General features: G+C 32.6%; 3 protein-coding genes across 4 annotated transcripts; 1 reads left to right on the plus strand and 2 right to left on the minus strand.

The window, feature by feature from the left end:
• Positions 1-1,475: 1,475 nt before the first annotated feature.
• Positions 1,476-3,286, plus strand: LOC131618310 (tyrosine decarboxylase-like). The gene is made up of 2 exons (XM_058889560.1): positions 1,476-3,035; positions 3,133-3,286. Exons 1-2 carry the CDS (start codon positions 1,532-1,534, stop codon positions 3,165-3,167), a joined length of 1,539 nt encoding a protein of 512 aa, XP_058745543.1. The 5' UTR covers positions 1,476-1,531; the 3' UTR covers positions 3,168-3,286.
• Positions 3,287-7,276: 3,990 nt separating this feature from the next.
• Positions 7,277-12,770, minus strand: LOC131616563 (cytochrome b561 and DOMON domain-containing protein At3g07570). Of its 2 annotated transcripts, none has more exons than XM_058887926.1 (6): positions 12,591-12,770; positions 12,110-12,515; positions 10,831-11,000; positions 10,212-10,617; positions 7,702-7,985; positions 7,277-7,619 (listed from the first exon to the last, which is right to left on the minus strand). In XM_058887926.1, exons 1-6 carry the CDS (start codon positions 12,762-12,764, stop codon positions 7,389-7,391), a joined length of 1,671 nt encoding a protein of 556 aa, XP_058743909.1. In that variant the 5' UTR covers positions 12,765-12,770; the 3' UTR covers positions 7,277-7,388. The 2 variants fall into 2 exon arrangements, with proteins under 2 accessions (XP_058743909.1, XP_058743910.1); XM_058887927.1 differs by having other exon boundaries at positions 12,605-12,743.
• Positions 12,771-13,087: 317 nt separating this feature from the next.
• LOC131616564 (ribonuclease 2-like) lies at positions 13,088-17,174 on the minus strand. Its single transcript, XM_058887928.1, has 9 exons — positions 16,814-17,174; positions 16,668-16,696; positions 15,997-16,070; positions 15,524-15,625; positions 15,406-15,409; positions 15,074-15,165; positions 14,275-14,436; positions 13,760-13,853; positions 13,088-13,463 (listed from the first exon to the last, which is right to left on the minus strand). The coding sequence occupies exons 1-9, from the start codon at positions 17,032-17,034 to the stop codon at positions 13,417-13,419; spliced, it is 825 nt and encodes a 274-aa protein (XP_058743911.1). The 5' UTR covers positions 17,035-17,174; the 3' UTR covers positions 13,088-13,416.
• Between the last annotated feature and the right edge of the window lie 1,387 nt (positions 17,175-18,561).

Genomic DNA, 18,561 nt, shown 5'->3' on the forward strand with positions numbered 1-18,561 from the left:
TAAGACTATCACCTATATTTTAATTGAGTTGATTTATTTATCAGCAAATTGAAAAAAATTACTTTTAAATATTTTTAAGTTACTAGCATTTTAAATAAATTTAAATATTTTATAAATAATATGTTAATTATGGTGCTTATTAGATATTGGCAAACTAAAAATTTATTATTTATTTAATTTATTTAAATAAAAAAATATTAGTCTTTATTTATGCCAAATTTTAATAAAATAAATAAAAAATAATTATGATAAGATTTTCTATTTATGGAATTTTTAATTTTTAAGTATAATGGGAAAAATTCAGTATGATTCTCTTTATATGGAATAAAAAAATCTAAAGCGTTAATTAAATCAAAAGGTTAATATTGTTAGTTCTCATTTCTCACAATAGATATCAGTTCTCACCGGATACGCTCCCTATATATATATATATATATATATATATATATATATATATATATATATATATATATATATATATATATATATATATATATATATATATATATATAGGGGACTTGTGTTCTCACTTGAGTCGTCCCCTATATATATATATATATATATATATATATATATATATATAAAAGTTATGAAAATAAATCTGAATCATATATTTTAATAACTGAGAGAAAAAAAATTGACACATAATCTCTACCATTTCTTTTAAAATTTAATGGTTCAGATTCATTCTCATGTTCTCATATAAAAATATCATTCTCATATGATATGTCCTATACGAGTTACACTAGCTCAATAATTTCATTTCGAATAGATCATAAGTATAAAGTTTGAGATTAATTTATAATGATTTACTATGTCATTGTATTACATCAAAATTTACCGTATATCAAAGTTCATTTTGACGTTAATCTTTGAATATCTTGGTTGTATAATAAATCATTATAGATTAATATTAAACTTTATAGGTTATATGATATTTTTAAAAAAATTATATATATATATATATTGGAGAAATTAAATTACACCTGAAGAGTTACACTACTGGTTACACTTGCTCGTAATTTCATTTTAAATCAATATTTTTTTAAATCAACCATTGAATTGAAACATACTATTATATATATAGATCATATCTATAAAATTTGAGATTAATCTATAATGATTTACCATGTCACTGAATTACATCAAAATTAATGTCATATGAAAGTTCATTTTACAGTTAATCTTTAGATATCTTGATGGTATAGTAAATCATTATAGATAAATCTCAAATTTTATAAGTATGATTTATAAGATATTATGTTTCATTCTAACGGTTGATTTTAAAAAAATATTGATTTGAAATGAAGTTACGAGAGAATGTAATCGTAGTGTAACTTTCTCTCTCTCTCACTCTCTCTCTCTCTCTCTCTCTCTCTCTCTCTCTCTATATATATATATATATATATATATATATATATATATATATATATATATATATATATATATATTGGATTGCATGTTATAAAGATACATATAAAATTAATATATATCACATTCCATCTCTCCTCAAACCAATTGAACAAGAATCATGAATCCTCTAGACCTTGAAGAATTCAAAAGACAAGGCTACATGATGATTGATTTCCTCACAGATTACTACAAAAACATTGAACGCTATCCTGTTTTAAGCAAAGTACAGCCTGGTTACCTTGCAAAAAAACTTCCATCTTCACCGCCGTTTGAACCAGAATCCATTGAATCAATACTTGAAGATGTTCAACAGCATATAATCCCTGGAATCACACATTGGATGAGTCCAAACTATTATGCTTATTTACCTTGTAATGGTAGCATAGCAGGATTTGTAGGTGAAATGTTAAGCACTGGATTCAATGTTGTTGGATTCAATTGGTTATCATCACCCGCTGCAACTGAGCTCGAAACTATTGTTATGAATTGGCTTGCAAAAATGTTAAACTTACCAAAATCTTTCATGTTTTCATCAAATTTTAAAGATGGTGGTGGCGGTGTTTTGTTAGGTACAACATGTGAGGCTATCTTGTGTACACTAGTGGCTGCAAGAGACGAAAAACTTTCTAAAATCGGAAAAGAAAATATTGGAAAACTTGTAGTGTACTGTTCAGATCAAACACATAGTGCACTTCAAAAAGCAACTCAAATTGTTGGAATTCATGCACAAAATTTTAGAGTCATAAAAACTAAAGGGTCAAATTTTTTTGCTTTGTCTCATGAGTCTTTTCTTTCTACCATTCTTTTAGATGTTGAAAATGGTTTGGTTCCTTGTTTCTTATGTGCAACTGTTGGCACAACCGCGACGAACGCTATCGATCCTATAAAGTTATTATGCAATGTGGCAAAAGAGTATGATATTTGGGTTCATGTCGATGCGGCTTATGCAGGTTCAGCTTGTATTTGTCCTGAATTCAGACATTACATTGATGGAATTGAAGATGTAAATTCTTTTAGTTTTAATGCTCATAAATGGTTTTTGACTAATTTAGCATGTTGTTGTCTTTGGGTGAAAGATCACAGTGCTTTGACAAAATCACTGTCAACCTATCCTGAATACTTGAGGAACATTAATTCTGATTCAAAGGAAGTGATTGATTACAAAGATTGGCAAATACCCTTGAGTAGGAAATTCAATTCGCTCAAACTATGGATAGTTATTCGAAGCTACGGCGTCGAAAATCTCAAGAAATTTCTGAGAAATCATGTGGAAATGGCTAAAACATTTGAAGGACTGGTGAGGAAAGATGAGAGGTTCGAAATAGTTGTGCCAACAAGATTCGCTTTGGTTTGCTTTAGGATTTGTCCATCAGCAATTAACATTAGTAATGGAAGTGGAGATTGTTACTATATTGGAAAAATGATGAATGATGGATATTTGGTGAATGAAGTGAATCGTAAATTGCTAGATTCAGTTAATGGTTCAGGCAAGGCTTACATGAGTCACTGTGAGGTTGATGGAGCATTTGTTATCAGATGTGCAATTGGTTCAACCTTAACAGAAGAGCATCATGTGACTATGACATGGAAATTGGTTCAACAACATGCAACTTTTCTATTAGGTACACCTCTCAACTTATGTTAATACATACACAAACTTTCTGTTTATAGTTTTTGATCAAATAAAAAATGGAATCATATTTATTGTTGTTTGTTTAGGGAAGAAGCAAGCTTGTGATACACAAACTGGATGAAGGGTTTCATCTCAAGTTGCTCATTTTCTGTCTATTGTTTCTTCATCTCTGTACTCATCAAATCTAGCAATTATTTGAAGGTTTTCATCGCAGAATAAAGTTTTATTTACTTTGTAATAATCTCTCAAATTTGATCTATTGATTGTTTCAACTACTATGTAATATTTATAATCTAGCGTTTAAAGTCGCTTAATTGAATGTAAATTTTGTCGATCTTTAAAGTTGAAATAACAGATGCAGTAATAGGACAATTGATATGTGTAACTTCTATCCGTAATACATAGAAAGCAATCATGAATTAACAAGTAAGTTTTAATTAAAGCATAGAAGTTAGAAGGATAAAATCTTACTTTTCTTTGAGAGGGTCAAATATGGACTAAGAAAACGCATAGGCGGAAAGGAGCAGAGAGGACAGAGAATCCATCGTCGATGAACCACGCGCAGTGGCCCCGTGACCGCCGGACTGGAAGACGAAACAGTTTCCAATTCGCATATGGAGAAGGCAAGTCGTAACAGAAAAATCACGGCAGGACAGGGACGCGGTGGTTAAACATATGATTGTGACATATATGAACCAAATGATCCATTGAGTAATATAATGCGAATTTCAAAGATTGAGTTAGCAGATTGAAGATGCATTCAAACAACCCAAATTATAAGCATAGCTAAGAGCACATCTCGAGGATCTGTTTTGTGAAGGGTGGAATCGACATTCATACACTTACTTGAACCCAGATGAACAATGTGAAAACCGAATTGCAATGCACTTTTGAAACCTTAAAAATGATCATGTGGATTAAACATTATATTAAAACTGAAATGCTAAATTACATTTCACTTCGAAAACTAAAACCCTAGCAGAGAAAATAAGAGGAAAAGGAACAAAATCATAATCGAAGGCGAAATTAAAATTGAAATCCTGGGCGAAGTCAAAGAAAAGAAGCAAACACGCCATTGTTGGCTGAGAGGTTAGTAATTAGTTTTAGAATTTTGTGTTGTAATTGTTAGCTGAGTTTTTAAGGTTTTACTATCATTTTTGAAATGTTATCTTTATTGGATGTTAGGATTTTATGCATGCAGGTTTTAAATGTTTAAGTATTCATATGTTAGGGTATTCCGTTTGATGTTTTAGGAGGTAACATGTTATACTCAACCAAGTCAATCTAATTAATAAAGTCAACCAAGTCATTGCAGTCAAGCTAAGTCAACAAACACAAGTTACTCCTAGTATAACCCAAGGAAGTCAAGTTTCTCAACCATAGTCATTAAATCCTTAGATTCATAAATAGTAGTAACGTTGGGTTGTCAGCTACGGTTTAGGCATTTAAGAATTTTTACAACTAATTTCTCATTTGAAAATGTTTTTTCCAGAGTTTTCACATGACTTATGATATGGGTGAATTTTGTTTGCATTTAATTTATGCTCTCTTCAATGAGTAATTTATGAGTAATTTAGAGGATGTCCCACATTTCTTTTTGCAGTTTCGCAGTGAGAAACTCGCAAAAACTCATCGAGACTGAGAGGCGATATTGATGACAGTTTTCGCCTTCAAATTGCATTGTACGTTTTCTTTATCATCTTTGGTCCAATTCGTTTTAGATTTTTTTCTATAACACCATTAACTTTATATGTATGAATGGATCTTCATTCACAGTCTTTCAAATACCATGATTCATCCCTTCTATGAAAAACTTCATTTTTTTTCTTACCCACAAATTATATCATTCTCCATTAAAGAATGAGTATTTGTTTCGTGAACAGCTGGAATCCATTTCCCATCCTGAGAAGACTAGTCCTTACAGGAGTTAGACTATGATGCCACTTGTTGGACAAGTAACCTCAAGCATAAAAGTGGGTTAATTGTGATTTTTGAAATTCGTGATTAATTTTATACATTTATCAATTAAGATCATGTTAGTAGTTTCTTAAGAGTCAATCGCATCAGAATAAAACAAATAGTATAAATTTATATAGAGTAAGGGTTAAAGAGATTGCACCAGACAGTTATCCTGGTTTGGTCGAATGTTGGTCTAGCCCTGTCCCCAAGAGGTCTTCTTGAGATTATGACTATAAACTTTTTATCTTTTATAGGTTATGCCCACGAACCTTAATACAAGCTGATCTTGAGATTTTTACAAGATTATCCCCAACCAAATTTAGCTTTTACCCCTAGGCTAAGCTAACGAACCTTCTTAGAGATTTTCAGGCTAATTTCAATAATCAAGAACAAAACTCTTTTCGACAAAGCTCAATAAACCACAACAGAGATTTTAAGACTGGTTTATCCCACTAACCAAACTCAAAGAGTATCGCACTCTTAAGAGTTAAACAAACAGCACAACCACTTACATAATTCTTTCTCACAAACAAAGCTTCATTTATAAACACTAAGGCAATATCAAGTGAAAGAAATATTTTCTCAAGAGGGAGAGAAAGAACTTAGAGATAAATTCTAAAGGAGTCTTCTTCAGCTGAGGAACTCTCCCCCCAACCGAGGGACTCGCTTCCAACTAAAGGAGTCGCCTTTAACTAGGTACACGCCCCTAATTGAGGAACTTGGCTTCATCTAAAGGAGTCACCTTCAACTAAGGGACTCGCCCCCAACTGAGGGACTCGCCCTTAACTAGGGGACTTATCCCTAGCCACAAAGTTCAATAAACTGGAAAAAGATTAAAACATTTTGCTCTTTACAAGTCCTCGTGCTTGAGGGACTGTGTAGTGATATATTTGTGAGGATCCCCAAATAAGGCGACATATGTCCTTTGTTGGGCGCCCTCCCCGTGAGGCGTCACCTAGGGCATTTCATTTACGTAGCACGGGGGGCCCTAAGGGAAAATTTGGATAATGTCATTTTTCTAGTCCCTAACTGCATGTGTGAAGTCATGCTCATATCTCCTTAGAAAACAGGCAATCAACAATTTCCCACAGTTAAAAAGGACCGGTTACCACTTCTTAGAGATTCCCTAAAATCTAGGTCCCAGAGCCTCTATAAACATCTTATCCCAAGCACAAGAAGAGACATATCGTAATACATAAGAAATATCCTAAAAGTCACATAGCTTTTCACCTCACGTGAGTTTTCTCTTTTATCACTGTAAAACACTATCAAACTTAATTTCTCACCACCGCGAGCAAGCCCTTAACCACCCGAAAAATACTAAGGTCCCTAGTCACCTCTACCAACATTGAAGTATCACACATTCTACAATTTTTTACAAGTACAGTACATAAATACTAATAGGTCTAATAGATTTTTATATAAGCCTTAGTCAGACCTATTTAAATTAATAGAATTTTTAAATGTTTGAGATTGAACTTTTTATGAAACGAATTAGCTTGAGCCAAACTTTAAATAGGTCGGGCTATAGACCCCAGACAGATAGTTTAAAACATGATTTTTAGCATTTTGGTAGGGAATCATCGTAATTAGCATAAACCAGTGTTTTAAAAATCGGATCGGATTGGCCTGTCAGACTGTGAATCAGCCAGGTAATCAGTATGGTTCAATTGCTGGATCAAATATGTTGTTACGTGTGATACCTATGTTTAAAATTTGAATTTAAATTATGAACTTGTGAATTTATTTATGACATGATATTTTAAAAAAAAATAAATGTTAGTTATATTTTGTAGATATTGAATCATCCGGTTCAACAGATTTTATACCTATATAGTTTTGTTATAACGACTGGTCTATTCAACTCAGTTATCCGGTTTAATCCAGTTTAGTCATGCGGTTCGATCAGTGACCCAGTGGTTCGACTAATAAACCAATAACTCAGTTCTCTTGCCGATTTGATACTCGGTCCGATTTTTAAAGCACCGAGATAAACTATTGACATTTTAGTGGTTTCATAGGTCATGCTTTTATTTATTGGTTATTTTTAATCTTATGTGTTTGTCTTGGATAAAAATTACTATATCACTTCAAAAGTTAATATTTTTCGCATCATGTTAATTTGGTTTTAAGTCAAATCATATTTTAGTAATTCACAATTGTTGCTTACATCCCACAGCCATATGAATATGGTATTAACCATATTACTAAGGTTAATAACAAAAATAAAAAAGAAATGTGAATTCAACTAATTTCTTTAAGGGAAACATGTTTAATGTAAAACCAACTCATTTCTAAATTCTAATCCTCCTCATACAATAAAATTACAATAAGAAACTAAAGAACTCCAAAATGAAAACCTTCTTTATATAAAGAAAAGAATCTAATGTTTACTCCAAAGTCCAATTTCAAAAATAACTGCAATAGAGATTAATATTGCAAGCACAACTCCATAACCTACCATCCATCCACTTCCTTCATTTCCTAAATGGATTCCATAGAAAATGTTTGCTATGGATAATATAATTACTGTTCTCCCTATGTTATGGTGATATAAATTCCAATGTTTTCTCACTTTTGATCCCTTTTTTGGTCTAGCAACCAAAGCCAGTATCTGTAAAAACAAATACACTAAATCTTAAAAATTATTCAAAAGAATGTTTTAAAAATCGGATCGATGATTTAAAAAAAGTTACCTGGAGGCAAGCAAGAACAAGAATGATGATTCCAAGTGATTTGTGAAGATTAAAATCAATATGGAGTTGATTATTGAGAATTAGTCCACTAATTACACCGATTAGGCCAAGAACAAAACCTAATGATTGAACCGAAACATGAAAATTAAACCAAAATGGATCCCAATCCTTGAAGTAACGAGCAACTATTGCTCCCATTATGATAAAGATACCCCATCCCAATATATTCAACACCCCATGGCTTCTTTTCAAGTTCATATTTGGGTTTCCTAATGCACTTGAACCTGTTTCAAATAACAAAAACTTGCATTAGTCGCAATTGTGCAATTTAAATTGTTGAATCTCGAATAAATGATCCATATTCTGAAAATGAATAATGAATCCGATTTTCTAATTTTTTTTTAGATGTTAGTTGTGAATCCGATTTTCTCATTTTTTTTTTTCAAATGTTAGTCGTTTGATATCTGATTTAGGTCGTGCGATCTTGATCTGACTGCTTATAGTTTAAGTTAAAGAAATTGAATTCAATTTTTTTTTTGGAATATAAACTATGTGTCAACCTCAGCATTTTTGCATCTACCACACAAAAAAGGACAAGACACATAGGTTTAGTTTGGTAGATTGTCGATTTATGATCTTACATTTCAACTTAATTATTCTCTTGGCAATAAGATGAAAGAAAATTTTCCTCCAATCCACTGGCCCAAGTATAAGTTATTTTGATAGTGAGATCAATGAGTCATGTTGATTCTACGTAACATAACATGCCAAAACTAACAAGCCAAAAGGTCAACACTAAAATAATCTTCATCATATAACATGCTTAATTTCCTCTTCCCACTTTATGTAGTATTTTTAATTTTGTCAGGCAATAATCGAATCATAAAGCAATCACCTACCCCACCCCAAAAAGTATCATTCCTTCATTGCAAATCAATATTCATTTGAGTAATTTTTCAATATTCTCTCCTATTAGCTACATGAGGATTTTTTCTATTAAAGATTTGTGAGTTCAAGACTGACTGTGTGACTCTATGCTAAACATCATTTCAAATGAAATGAAATTTGTAAGACAGTACAAAAAAAGTTTAGATGTAATTAAAAACCTCTAAAAGCTAATTTATAAATTATTGATTATCAAAAAAAATTATTTTAGTCTTAATACATTTTTATTTTGTCTCTTATCTTCGACTCAAGGTTAACTTTGGTTGTTTAACATTTAAAAAGACTTTTTTATCCCTTATTTTTCAAACTATATCACGTTTATCTTAGGTGTTAGCTCTGTTAGTCAAAATCAAATTAAATTATTATGGGCCAGTTTGTTTCAGCTTTAAAAAAATGGATTTTTTCTTTGTATTTTTGAAAATAGATTTTCTAAAACCGTTTTTCAAAATATCACAAGTTTTTTTATATTCGTTTTTTCTAAAATGAAACACTTAATTTAACATCATATAACATAAACATACATAATTGAAGACCAAAACTTAGTCAAAATCATAATTTTTTCAAAAAGTTGCATTTCAAAAATGATTTTTATGAAAATCTATTTGAAATAGCTTTAAAATTAAGTGATTTTTTGAAATTTTGATATCCAAATTTTTTCTCCATAAATAGATGAAATACCTAAAATCACATTTTAAGAATAACTATTCAAACAGATTTTTCATTTGAAGCTTTTATAAAAAGTTTCTTTGTAAAAAAAAAATTCACAAAATTTGATAACACTATAAAAATCATTTTTAAAAAAAGCCAAAACAAACGGGCCCTATGTATTATCCACATGGCACTGCTGTGGATTAGGAATTAGAAACCATGTTGAGTTAAAATCGAATCACATTTACTTGAACCAAAACCACAAACATTTGAAAAGAAACGGGAAGATATGAACGGTAATGGAGAAGACAACGATGCTGGCTTAGTAAATATACAAACACCATTTTTTTAAAATATGAATGCAGGTTTCTGGAGCGCAGATACATGATTTCATGACGGTAAGTCAAAAAAATTTAACTCCTTTTTCATTTAGGGCTAAACTGGATGTGTGGTTGTTATAGGTTTTTTTGCGAAATTCTGATTTCTAGTATAAAATTTCATTGATCAAATGATGCCAATAGCTTTTGCTGATGTTGAAGGGGAAATAAAGGATAGTTGGACATGGCTTTTGGAACTTTTGATTGATGATCTTAGAAGTAGGACTCTATCGTATCTACACTTTCATATTTGATCAACAAAAGGTAATTTTTTTCATATGTATAGAAAAAACCAGGAAAAACGAAGATGGTGATTACAAATACGCCAACTGGGATGTTAAGTAGACCATAATATTATTCAAGGATTAAATTGGTTTTTTTAAAAGTTAAAGGACTAAAAGGAACTCCGACCAAAAAATACTGGACGAAAAAAGATATTAAGTATTTATTTTATTATTTATAGCCTAAGAGCCCTTAATTTACTCGTGAGGAAATAAAAAACACATGCATGTTTTTTTTTTTCATAAGTTAATAAATTACCTGTGGCATAATTGACGGTAATGGAAACTTTGTCTTGGTGCTGCATCAGAGCAAAACTTGGAACCGTAGGAAAAACACCATTGGGTCCAATGGCATAGATCAACCGGGACAGAGGTTGGTTAGTTTGTAACTGGAATGCCATGTACAAACGTGATGATTGCAATGTGATCAAAGTTGAATTGTTAATAATTGGCAAGTTGCCTCTATTTGGAACCACTTGGTTTGGTCCATACCCTGATAGATAATATTGTTTCATGCCTCCATTAGCTCCATTGGATGAGATCCACCCTACAATTGCACTTGAACCTACCATGCCTCCATTGGGAGAGAACCCTATTGATATGTAAGAGTTTTGGTTTGGTGCTGAGAGAATGAAGCTCCATATGTTTGAAGAAGTTTGAGAATACTGCAAATATATGCATAGCTTATTTAATGTGTATTAGATAAAATCTATGAAACACAGACACATCGACAACAATTATAATTTTAAAAAAATTAACAAATTAAATGTAGTCACATGTGTGTCGGTATTGGACACTAACACGTGTCAGACACCAGACACATCTTTGTTCAGAGATGTCAGTGTTATGTTAATTAAAATTTAAGATAAGACACTTACTCTTAGGATGAATCCTTGAGCATTCCAAACAGGAAGACAATTGAGCTTGGTTGTGTCAAAGAGGAGAGGAACACTTAGGTTTAGCTTGGAGCTACATGAGTCACCTTGTGAGCTATTTCCATCTCCTTGTGAAGAAGAACTTCCATTAACTTGTGAACTTCCAGGGTTTGCTGAAACAAGAAAACAAATTGTGAAGATGAGGAATGCTATATGTGCTTTCATTTCTTTGTATTTTGTATATGCTTATGTGTTGTAAACGTATTCTAGAGGTTTGTGTTATGATAATGTATTGTTATTTGATTCATGATAAAAAGGAAAAAGTTGTTACCAAAAAAGGAAAAGATTGCAAATTAAACAATGGTATTTGGTGGCAGAGTGATAGAGTCAATCTATATGATGAGCTTATATTTGATTAAGTAGATTTGGTAGAAGACTTAACTTAAACCATTAATTAGTCAACCTTTCATTCCTTTTTTTTTTCTTATAGAGTGATCATAAAATCATCATGGTTCAAATTATCATAAAAATATGATAGTTCAAACTTTGCATGCATTATTAGAGGGGGTAATAATTTTGTTTCAATCCCTCAAACTATTTTTTTCTTCCATCCAATTTTCATTCGGACTCGTGTAATAAACATATGGAAATCTTTGAACTAATCTATTTAAACGTATCTATTATCTTAAGTACTTGTGTGCAGTCTAAGTTGTCCATGTTTTTTAATGCAAAATCTACACGATACCGCGAGTATAGTTTTAGTTCTTCGACTATTTATTCTTTCCCGAATTAACTTTATCTTTTGGCAGTTTTTTTGGTTTTTGATAAAAACATCTCACCCACTATGTAGATGCACAATCTAAAATTTCTTTAAGTGAATGAATTTTCAACTATAAACTGTCAATATTCAACCACAGACATGATGACCTACAATGATGTGTGATTGACCATTAGCCACTAATTGTACTTATGGATAGCAAGAAAGTTTAAAACGGATATCAGATTTGTACTATAGAAACATTGTTGCTTCAGTTCTACTTTCTCCCACTATGTGGCTTACAACAAACCAAACCACAACTTAGTTATATTTTACATAATTATACTGAAAATATTTTTTAATTTCCAATTAATTGCCCTTTAAAAAAGTAAACAGAGTACTCTTTAAAAAAAGAATAACAATCATTTATGACTATATTTCGAAGGAGATGAATCAATGAAATGCAGTTGATGCAGCCTCAATCGCGGTATGAAATCTCAGCTTAAATATCGAAAGTATACTAACCTTTTGAGTAGTCTATTCTTGTGGAAAACTTGTCTAGGTGTTTTGTCAGTGAATAATCTGGTGCTGCAGGGAAAATACCAGTGGATCCAGTGGCGAGTATCAACCATGACAGAGGTTTGGTAGTTTCTAACTGAAACACCATGTAAAGACGAGAGGATTGTAAACTGATGAAGGTTGAATTGCCTATAACCTGCAAGTTGCCTTTATCAGGGACTACCTGATTTGGGGTAACTCCGCCAAGGTAATACTGCTTTATCCCTCCACTGGCTCCTCTAGATGACACCCACCCCACGATTGCACTTGAACCCACCATACTGCCGCTGGCCGAAAATCCCATAGCTATGTAAGAGTTTGTGTCTGGTGTTGAGAGAATAAAGCTCCAAAGGTTTGCAGAAGTCTGAACATACTGCAAAATAGTAAACATAATGATTAGGATGTGTTGTGCTATTGGAATAAGGATATTTTAAAATGGTGCACCTACTCTAAGGATGAAACCTTGAGCATCCCATACAGAGAGACAGTGAAGGTTGGCGGTATCAAAAGGGAGAGGAGCTTTGAGACTCAGGTTGCTGGTACACGAGTCCGTTTCTGGCCTTGCATGGAGAAATGAACCAAGAAAGGTAATTATGAAAAGGAGTCGCATAGGTGCCTTCATTTGTCTCTATATCTTTGATGTGTTTGTGTTTGGAAAATGTGTGATAGCATGGAAGATTTATTTGGGAATGTTTACAAAGAGGGAGAAATAAAATTAAAAGATGTAATGATTATCATATTGTAAGTTGTAACTAACATGGTGGATGGGGGCATTCCCAATTATGACCAAGAAAATAAGAAATAAAAAATAAAAAAGGTAAATCACATCATCACAAAATACAAAGTTTTTAACAATTTCTTGATATTGTTATCGCAGTGTATTATGTGTCTAAAGAAAGACATGACGAACTAAACATATATAAAGAACAAAGGTATAAAATGACATTAAAGGAAAATGTAAATATTCATTTACTACAACTCCTTATGATCAACATATTTCCTTGTATAATAGTACATTCAATCAACGAATAAAAGAAAAAGATACAATCGAGCTTTCAACACAAAGCAGCAGAGTTGAGATAGATCTAGATCGCTAATAATGCTTTCAGCCATCTCCTATTTTCGCGGCCAAGTTCATGTGTCCAGTTCTTCATTTTATCCAATTTGTCATCTCCAAATTGATAAATGAGACAACATCCTAACAAATATAAGCTTATAGCTTTGTTTATTCGCATGATACAGAAATTTACAAATACAAGCACACTATCATATCCCTATAGAGCTGCATCATTAGACACCTGACTCTTAAGTCCATCACGCCCTGCAGATGCAGAGATTATATTATTATAAAATAAAATTGATAAAATGAAATACACAATGGTCGTTGTTTTACACATCAAAAAGAATAATGTCGCAGTTTTCTTTATGGATTCGTTAAAATCCTTCACGGTGTCTTTAAAGAAATGGACAATGGATCAGTTCCTTCCACCTAAATCCATTAGTCCACTTTACATGCAAATTTTAACAAGCTAGTTTGAGGGTTTATGTTAAGAACAACTGAAAGTCTGAAACAGCAACAGTTATACTGGCATCGAGATCAAAGAGTAATGAACTTACCTATTGATTCTGGCAAGCTAACATATTTAGGACACGATCCTTTTTTAGTAACCATGTCAATTTTAGCGTCTGGTTTAATAGCACAATCACGTGGCTGCAAAAAAAAAGGACAAATAATAAGTATGGTGGCGTAGTTATTGTGTTTGAATAGCATTAGTAAACCATTCTAAAGTACAAGATCACTGGAATCTCTCATAATATGCATTAAATTCTGCTTAACCTGGGTGGCCTTCTCTTCATTTTCTGAAAATATATCAAATTTTCATAAAATTTATAACTTTCAACTCTCCTATGGGTCTAGAGCACTCAGTGATCGCACAACTATTACATGTAGATCCGATGCCTTATACTATAAATCTTACGAAGAAATACAATAGCAAAATCAGTGGTTGGAATTTGGAAACAACACCAACAACAGAGAGTACTATTAGTCTCTTACTACATCAAATGGTGTCTCTGCAACATTTTTTAGTTTCTTATATGGAATCTATTACAGAGCATAGCCGATTTCTTACCGTGAAGTCCTTATAGAAGCATAGACGAAGCTCCTCCACAGAACCTTTTGAGCAAACTATTAAAGGAGATATATGGAAAGCATTCTCAATGGCAGAGATAATGCCTCCGAGGGGATACTTTTCTGTGTTTGACGGAACATATCCAGCTTCATTTAGAACTTGCTGAAAAAATATTAGACAAAACACAAATAGTCAAAGTATGTTGTGATGAAAATGCAAGGAGGCATTTGGTGTTTACAACCAAAGGTTTCGTAAATACAACTGGTTGTCGCCAAAAACAGAATCAGATCCAACCGCAGTCAGAATTGTTATGCATTGAGAACATGCCCCTTTAGTGTGCATTACCTAATAAAAGAACACTAAGGAATCTATATAACACCCCCTAAAATAGATAAGATGGTGTGTCCAGGTGCCAACAATAATTTTATAATTCAAACTTGCATGTATGTGTTTGGTCATACAGAAGCAACAAGCCAACCCTGAATCCTCATAAATTTACTATCAAAGCATACCATATGTACACCAAGATCAAAGGGAAGAGTAGTTGACCAATTCATCAATCAACGGACAAACTTTGTCAACTGGATAAGTTATTCATTAGTCAATATTCAGATCATATCAAGTTGAGGAGGATCACTGGTTAACTAACTCATTAATCAGTAGACAAATTTTGTTTCTTCATATGAGCTAATCACTAGTTATCATCCTTATTTTGAATGTTTCCTCATATGAGCTAATTACTAAAATAAAAAATAAAGAAATTTCTGGGTAACAAAGAAATTATGCTCCACAAACTTACCGTAACATTATATTTGAAATAGACATTAAGTGTTGTCAAGAAATAGTCATATTCATTGTTAACCACAGGAGATGAGCATGTGCCATGCTTCTCTGCAATTGAAATTTCAACATTAGAACTTAGAAGATTGAATTACTAGTACAAGAAAAACAAAGATACCGCTTCGAAGATTTTGTTTTTGAACAACTTCATACTGTCTATAATCAACTATATCCAAATGCGCCAAATTTTAGGAAAACAACTTAACTATTACTCTAAAGCAATGGTAAGGCATTGACTGAAATGATCTTTTTAAATCATGTAAATGAGCAAAAGCTATAAAAGATTATTACCCCACTGCGAATGTGCACCGACGTGGTAGCCCCAGAAACATATACCACATCAAAAAACAAATTAGATTTGATGATAATTTAAGGATACATGAGAAAATAATTAATTTTCAGTGAGCACCTCATGAGCCCAAAATGAACCTTTTCCACCACTGCATGATGACGGTGAGCCACAGCTCAATGATGGCCAATATTGCTCTAAAGCACTATTCAATGTAGATATCTACACACAAAATGAAACACTAAAACATCAAAAGTTGAAATGGAGTGCTAATGCAACAAATTTGATTAATTGTATAAAATAAATGCAACACTAATACAACCAAACAATAAACATTAATTAAACCAGTCAAAAAGTTTAAAAATTGCAGTTTCATCAGCTAAGAGATTACTTGACTTTCACCCATCCAAAATTAGTATTTATTAATAAACTGTCCAATAAAATAAAACTAAAAGGAATTACTAGAACTTCCTGCTATAACTAAGAATGGTAATTCAATTTGATTCTGTGATTCTGTCTAAAATTTGTCAGTCCAAGCATGAAAAGTTGAAAACCAATACATGTGAATTGCAAATTATGGCAGTGAAATGTACCTCTTTTGGATCAAAACGAGATTTGGTGCAACATGCTGGCCACGTTCCATCATTATAGTCAGGCCAGAGTCCATCTATTATACAAGCATATATAACGATCTGTAAGATAATTGTTGTAGGAATGTCCATAGTCCATACTCAGAAGAAACACAAGTTGGTATACTGTTTACCTCCACAAACAGATTTTAACTTTTACAAACAAAAGAATCTAAAAACAAGATGGGGAAGCCACAATAGAAAATGATTGACTGATGAAATAAAACATAAATAACAAATCAAACTTAAAGTCAATTTCTCAATGGAAACATCATTAGAATTTTTTTTTAATTCAAACCCCTCAATTGGGGGAACCTCGTGCCCTCAGATATGAGGCGGACACCAAACATGACATTGACAAAAAATTGAAATAATTGAATGTAATCACATTTTTGGATAATGTGTATGTGTCTGACAATAACACGTATCAGACACCAGAAACGTCTATAATCCAAAGTCACAATACTAGCCCTTTTTACTATTTACAATAATCAGCAAGCACTCCACAACTCAGAAATAGAAAATTATTCAAAGCACATTCAATCCAACTTCCGAAACTCAAAACTAACAAAAACAATTCCAACAAAGCTAAATTCGCAATGTAACAATAACAAATTCAAAAACGTGATACTCACGTATGGTAAATATCGCCGGAGAATTGGAGCTGAAAAAGAAGCAAAAGAAAAGCAAAATTAGCAATCAGAAAATTAAGTGAGTCTCTTAACAAGATTGAAAAATGGAAAAGGAAAAGGGGAAGGTTAGGTTAGTTAGGTTAGGTTACCCTCTGCAACAAGCATTAGAGGAACAACAATAGCGCGTGCGTTGACAAAAAGTACCAGGCCATTGTAACGCCAAAGCGAAATAGTCAAACTCTCTCTGACGGACGCCTCCACCTCCTCCACGTTCCAGCTCATCGGCGGCGATTGCCGGAGAAGGTGTTGTTCCGGCGAAGACGACGAGAGCCAGGAATAGGCATAGAAGACGTGGAAGAGGAGAGGACATTATTGCTTGATGCGATTGGCTGGATGGATATCTGTAAATGCAATGAAATAGGGAGGAGAGACTATTTATTTGAGATTGGTTAGTTAGTTACGTGCGAGTGATGAGTTGTTTCTAAATTTGTTGCCCCGATCTTGAGGCTTATCATACTCGGACACGTGATAATTATCTCAAGTATATTTCCTCAAGATTCCTTCCCTTTGATGTTTGTCTCATTTTCGATACCCTCCCTCCGTTGATTTTTTTTTACAATCTAAAAAAAAACATTCCAATCTAAAAAAATGTTGACTATGCATCAAGAGATTTAGACTTGAACAAATTGATTGTTTTTTTTTTTAAGAAGGTGTGGATAACTCTAAAATATATGTTCTCACTTGACATATTTTTGATTTTGTTAGAATATTTTGTATATAAGTGTATTCGTTTTAGTCGAAGGAGTAGAAGAAATTGTATTCGAGAGAGTCGAATACAACATATAGTTGTTATGTTGAGTCAAAATATAACTTTGTATATTTTAGATTTAGGTTGTATGTTTTGGGCTTAGACTTTGATCGTCTATAAATAGGCATGATAGTGTATAATTATACACTTAACAACTTTAGTAATAACAGTTTTTTTCTCTTTTCTCTCTTTTTCTCTCATCTTTCTTGAAAATTCCAATTGTTCCAACAAGTTGGTATCAACGAGTTCGAGTTGCAACTCTGAGAAAATTTATAATGGCAAACAGAACCACAACATCAATGCAATTTCTAGCGAATCTATTGATTTTCAAAAGTGAGAACTACGAGAGGCGGGTTGCAAAAATGAAGGTCATCTTCATATTTCAAGATGTGTCTGAAATCATGAATGATGGAATACCTGCATTAGAAGCGAATGTAGATGGTATTCAGAAAGTTGTGTACAAGGATCAAAGGAAAAAAGATGGGAAAGTTATGTTCTTGATTCACTAGTGTGTGGATCCTATTGTGTTTGAGAAGGTCATTAAAGAGGAAACAGCCAAAGGAGTATGTAACAAGTTGAAAAACTTGTACGGAGGATATGAAAAACTAAAGAGGGTGAAGTTGCAGACGCTGAGAAGGCAATTCAAGATGACTTAGATGAAGAAAGATAAATCATTGTCTCAAAATTATTTTCACGTCTAGTGCTGTTAACAAACTTGATGAAGGTGTATGGTGAATCGGTCAATTATTTGAAAAAGATTGAGAAAGTGTTGAGATCTCTGACTACAAATTTTGATTACATTTTAGTGTTTATTGAAGAGTCCAAGAAACTAGCTGGGGTGACGTTAGAAGAACTCCCACCTTCATTAGAGGCTCGTGAGATGAAGCTTAAGCAGAGGAACTCGGAAAGGGACAAGGTGGTTGAACAGACACAACAAGCAAGATTCATCAAGAAGTATAGAAAAAAGAAGTCAAACAGAGGAAGAACACAATGGTTTATAAAAATTTGTGTTGCTCCAAGCCCACAAGATCTAACAGAAAAAAGATTACGGCGGTGATCAAAGGCTCCATTTTTTCCAAATATTGTTAC

The sequence above is a fragment of the Vicia villosa genome, linkage group LG7 (genome assembly GCF_029867415.1).
Source record: "Vicia villosa cultivar HV-30 ecotype Madison, WI linkage group LG7, Vvil1.0, whole genome shotgun sequence".
NCBI lineage: Eukaryota > Viridiplantae > Streptophyta > Magnoliopsida > Fabales > Fabaceae > Vicia > Vicia villosa.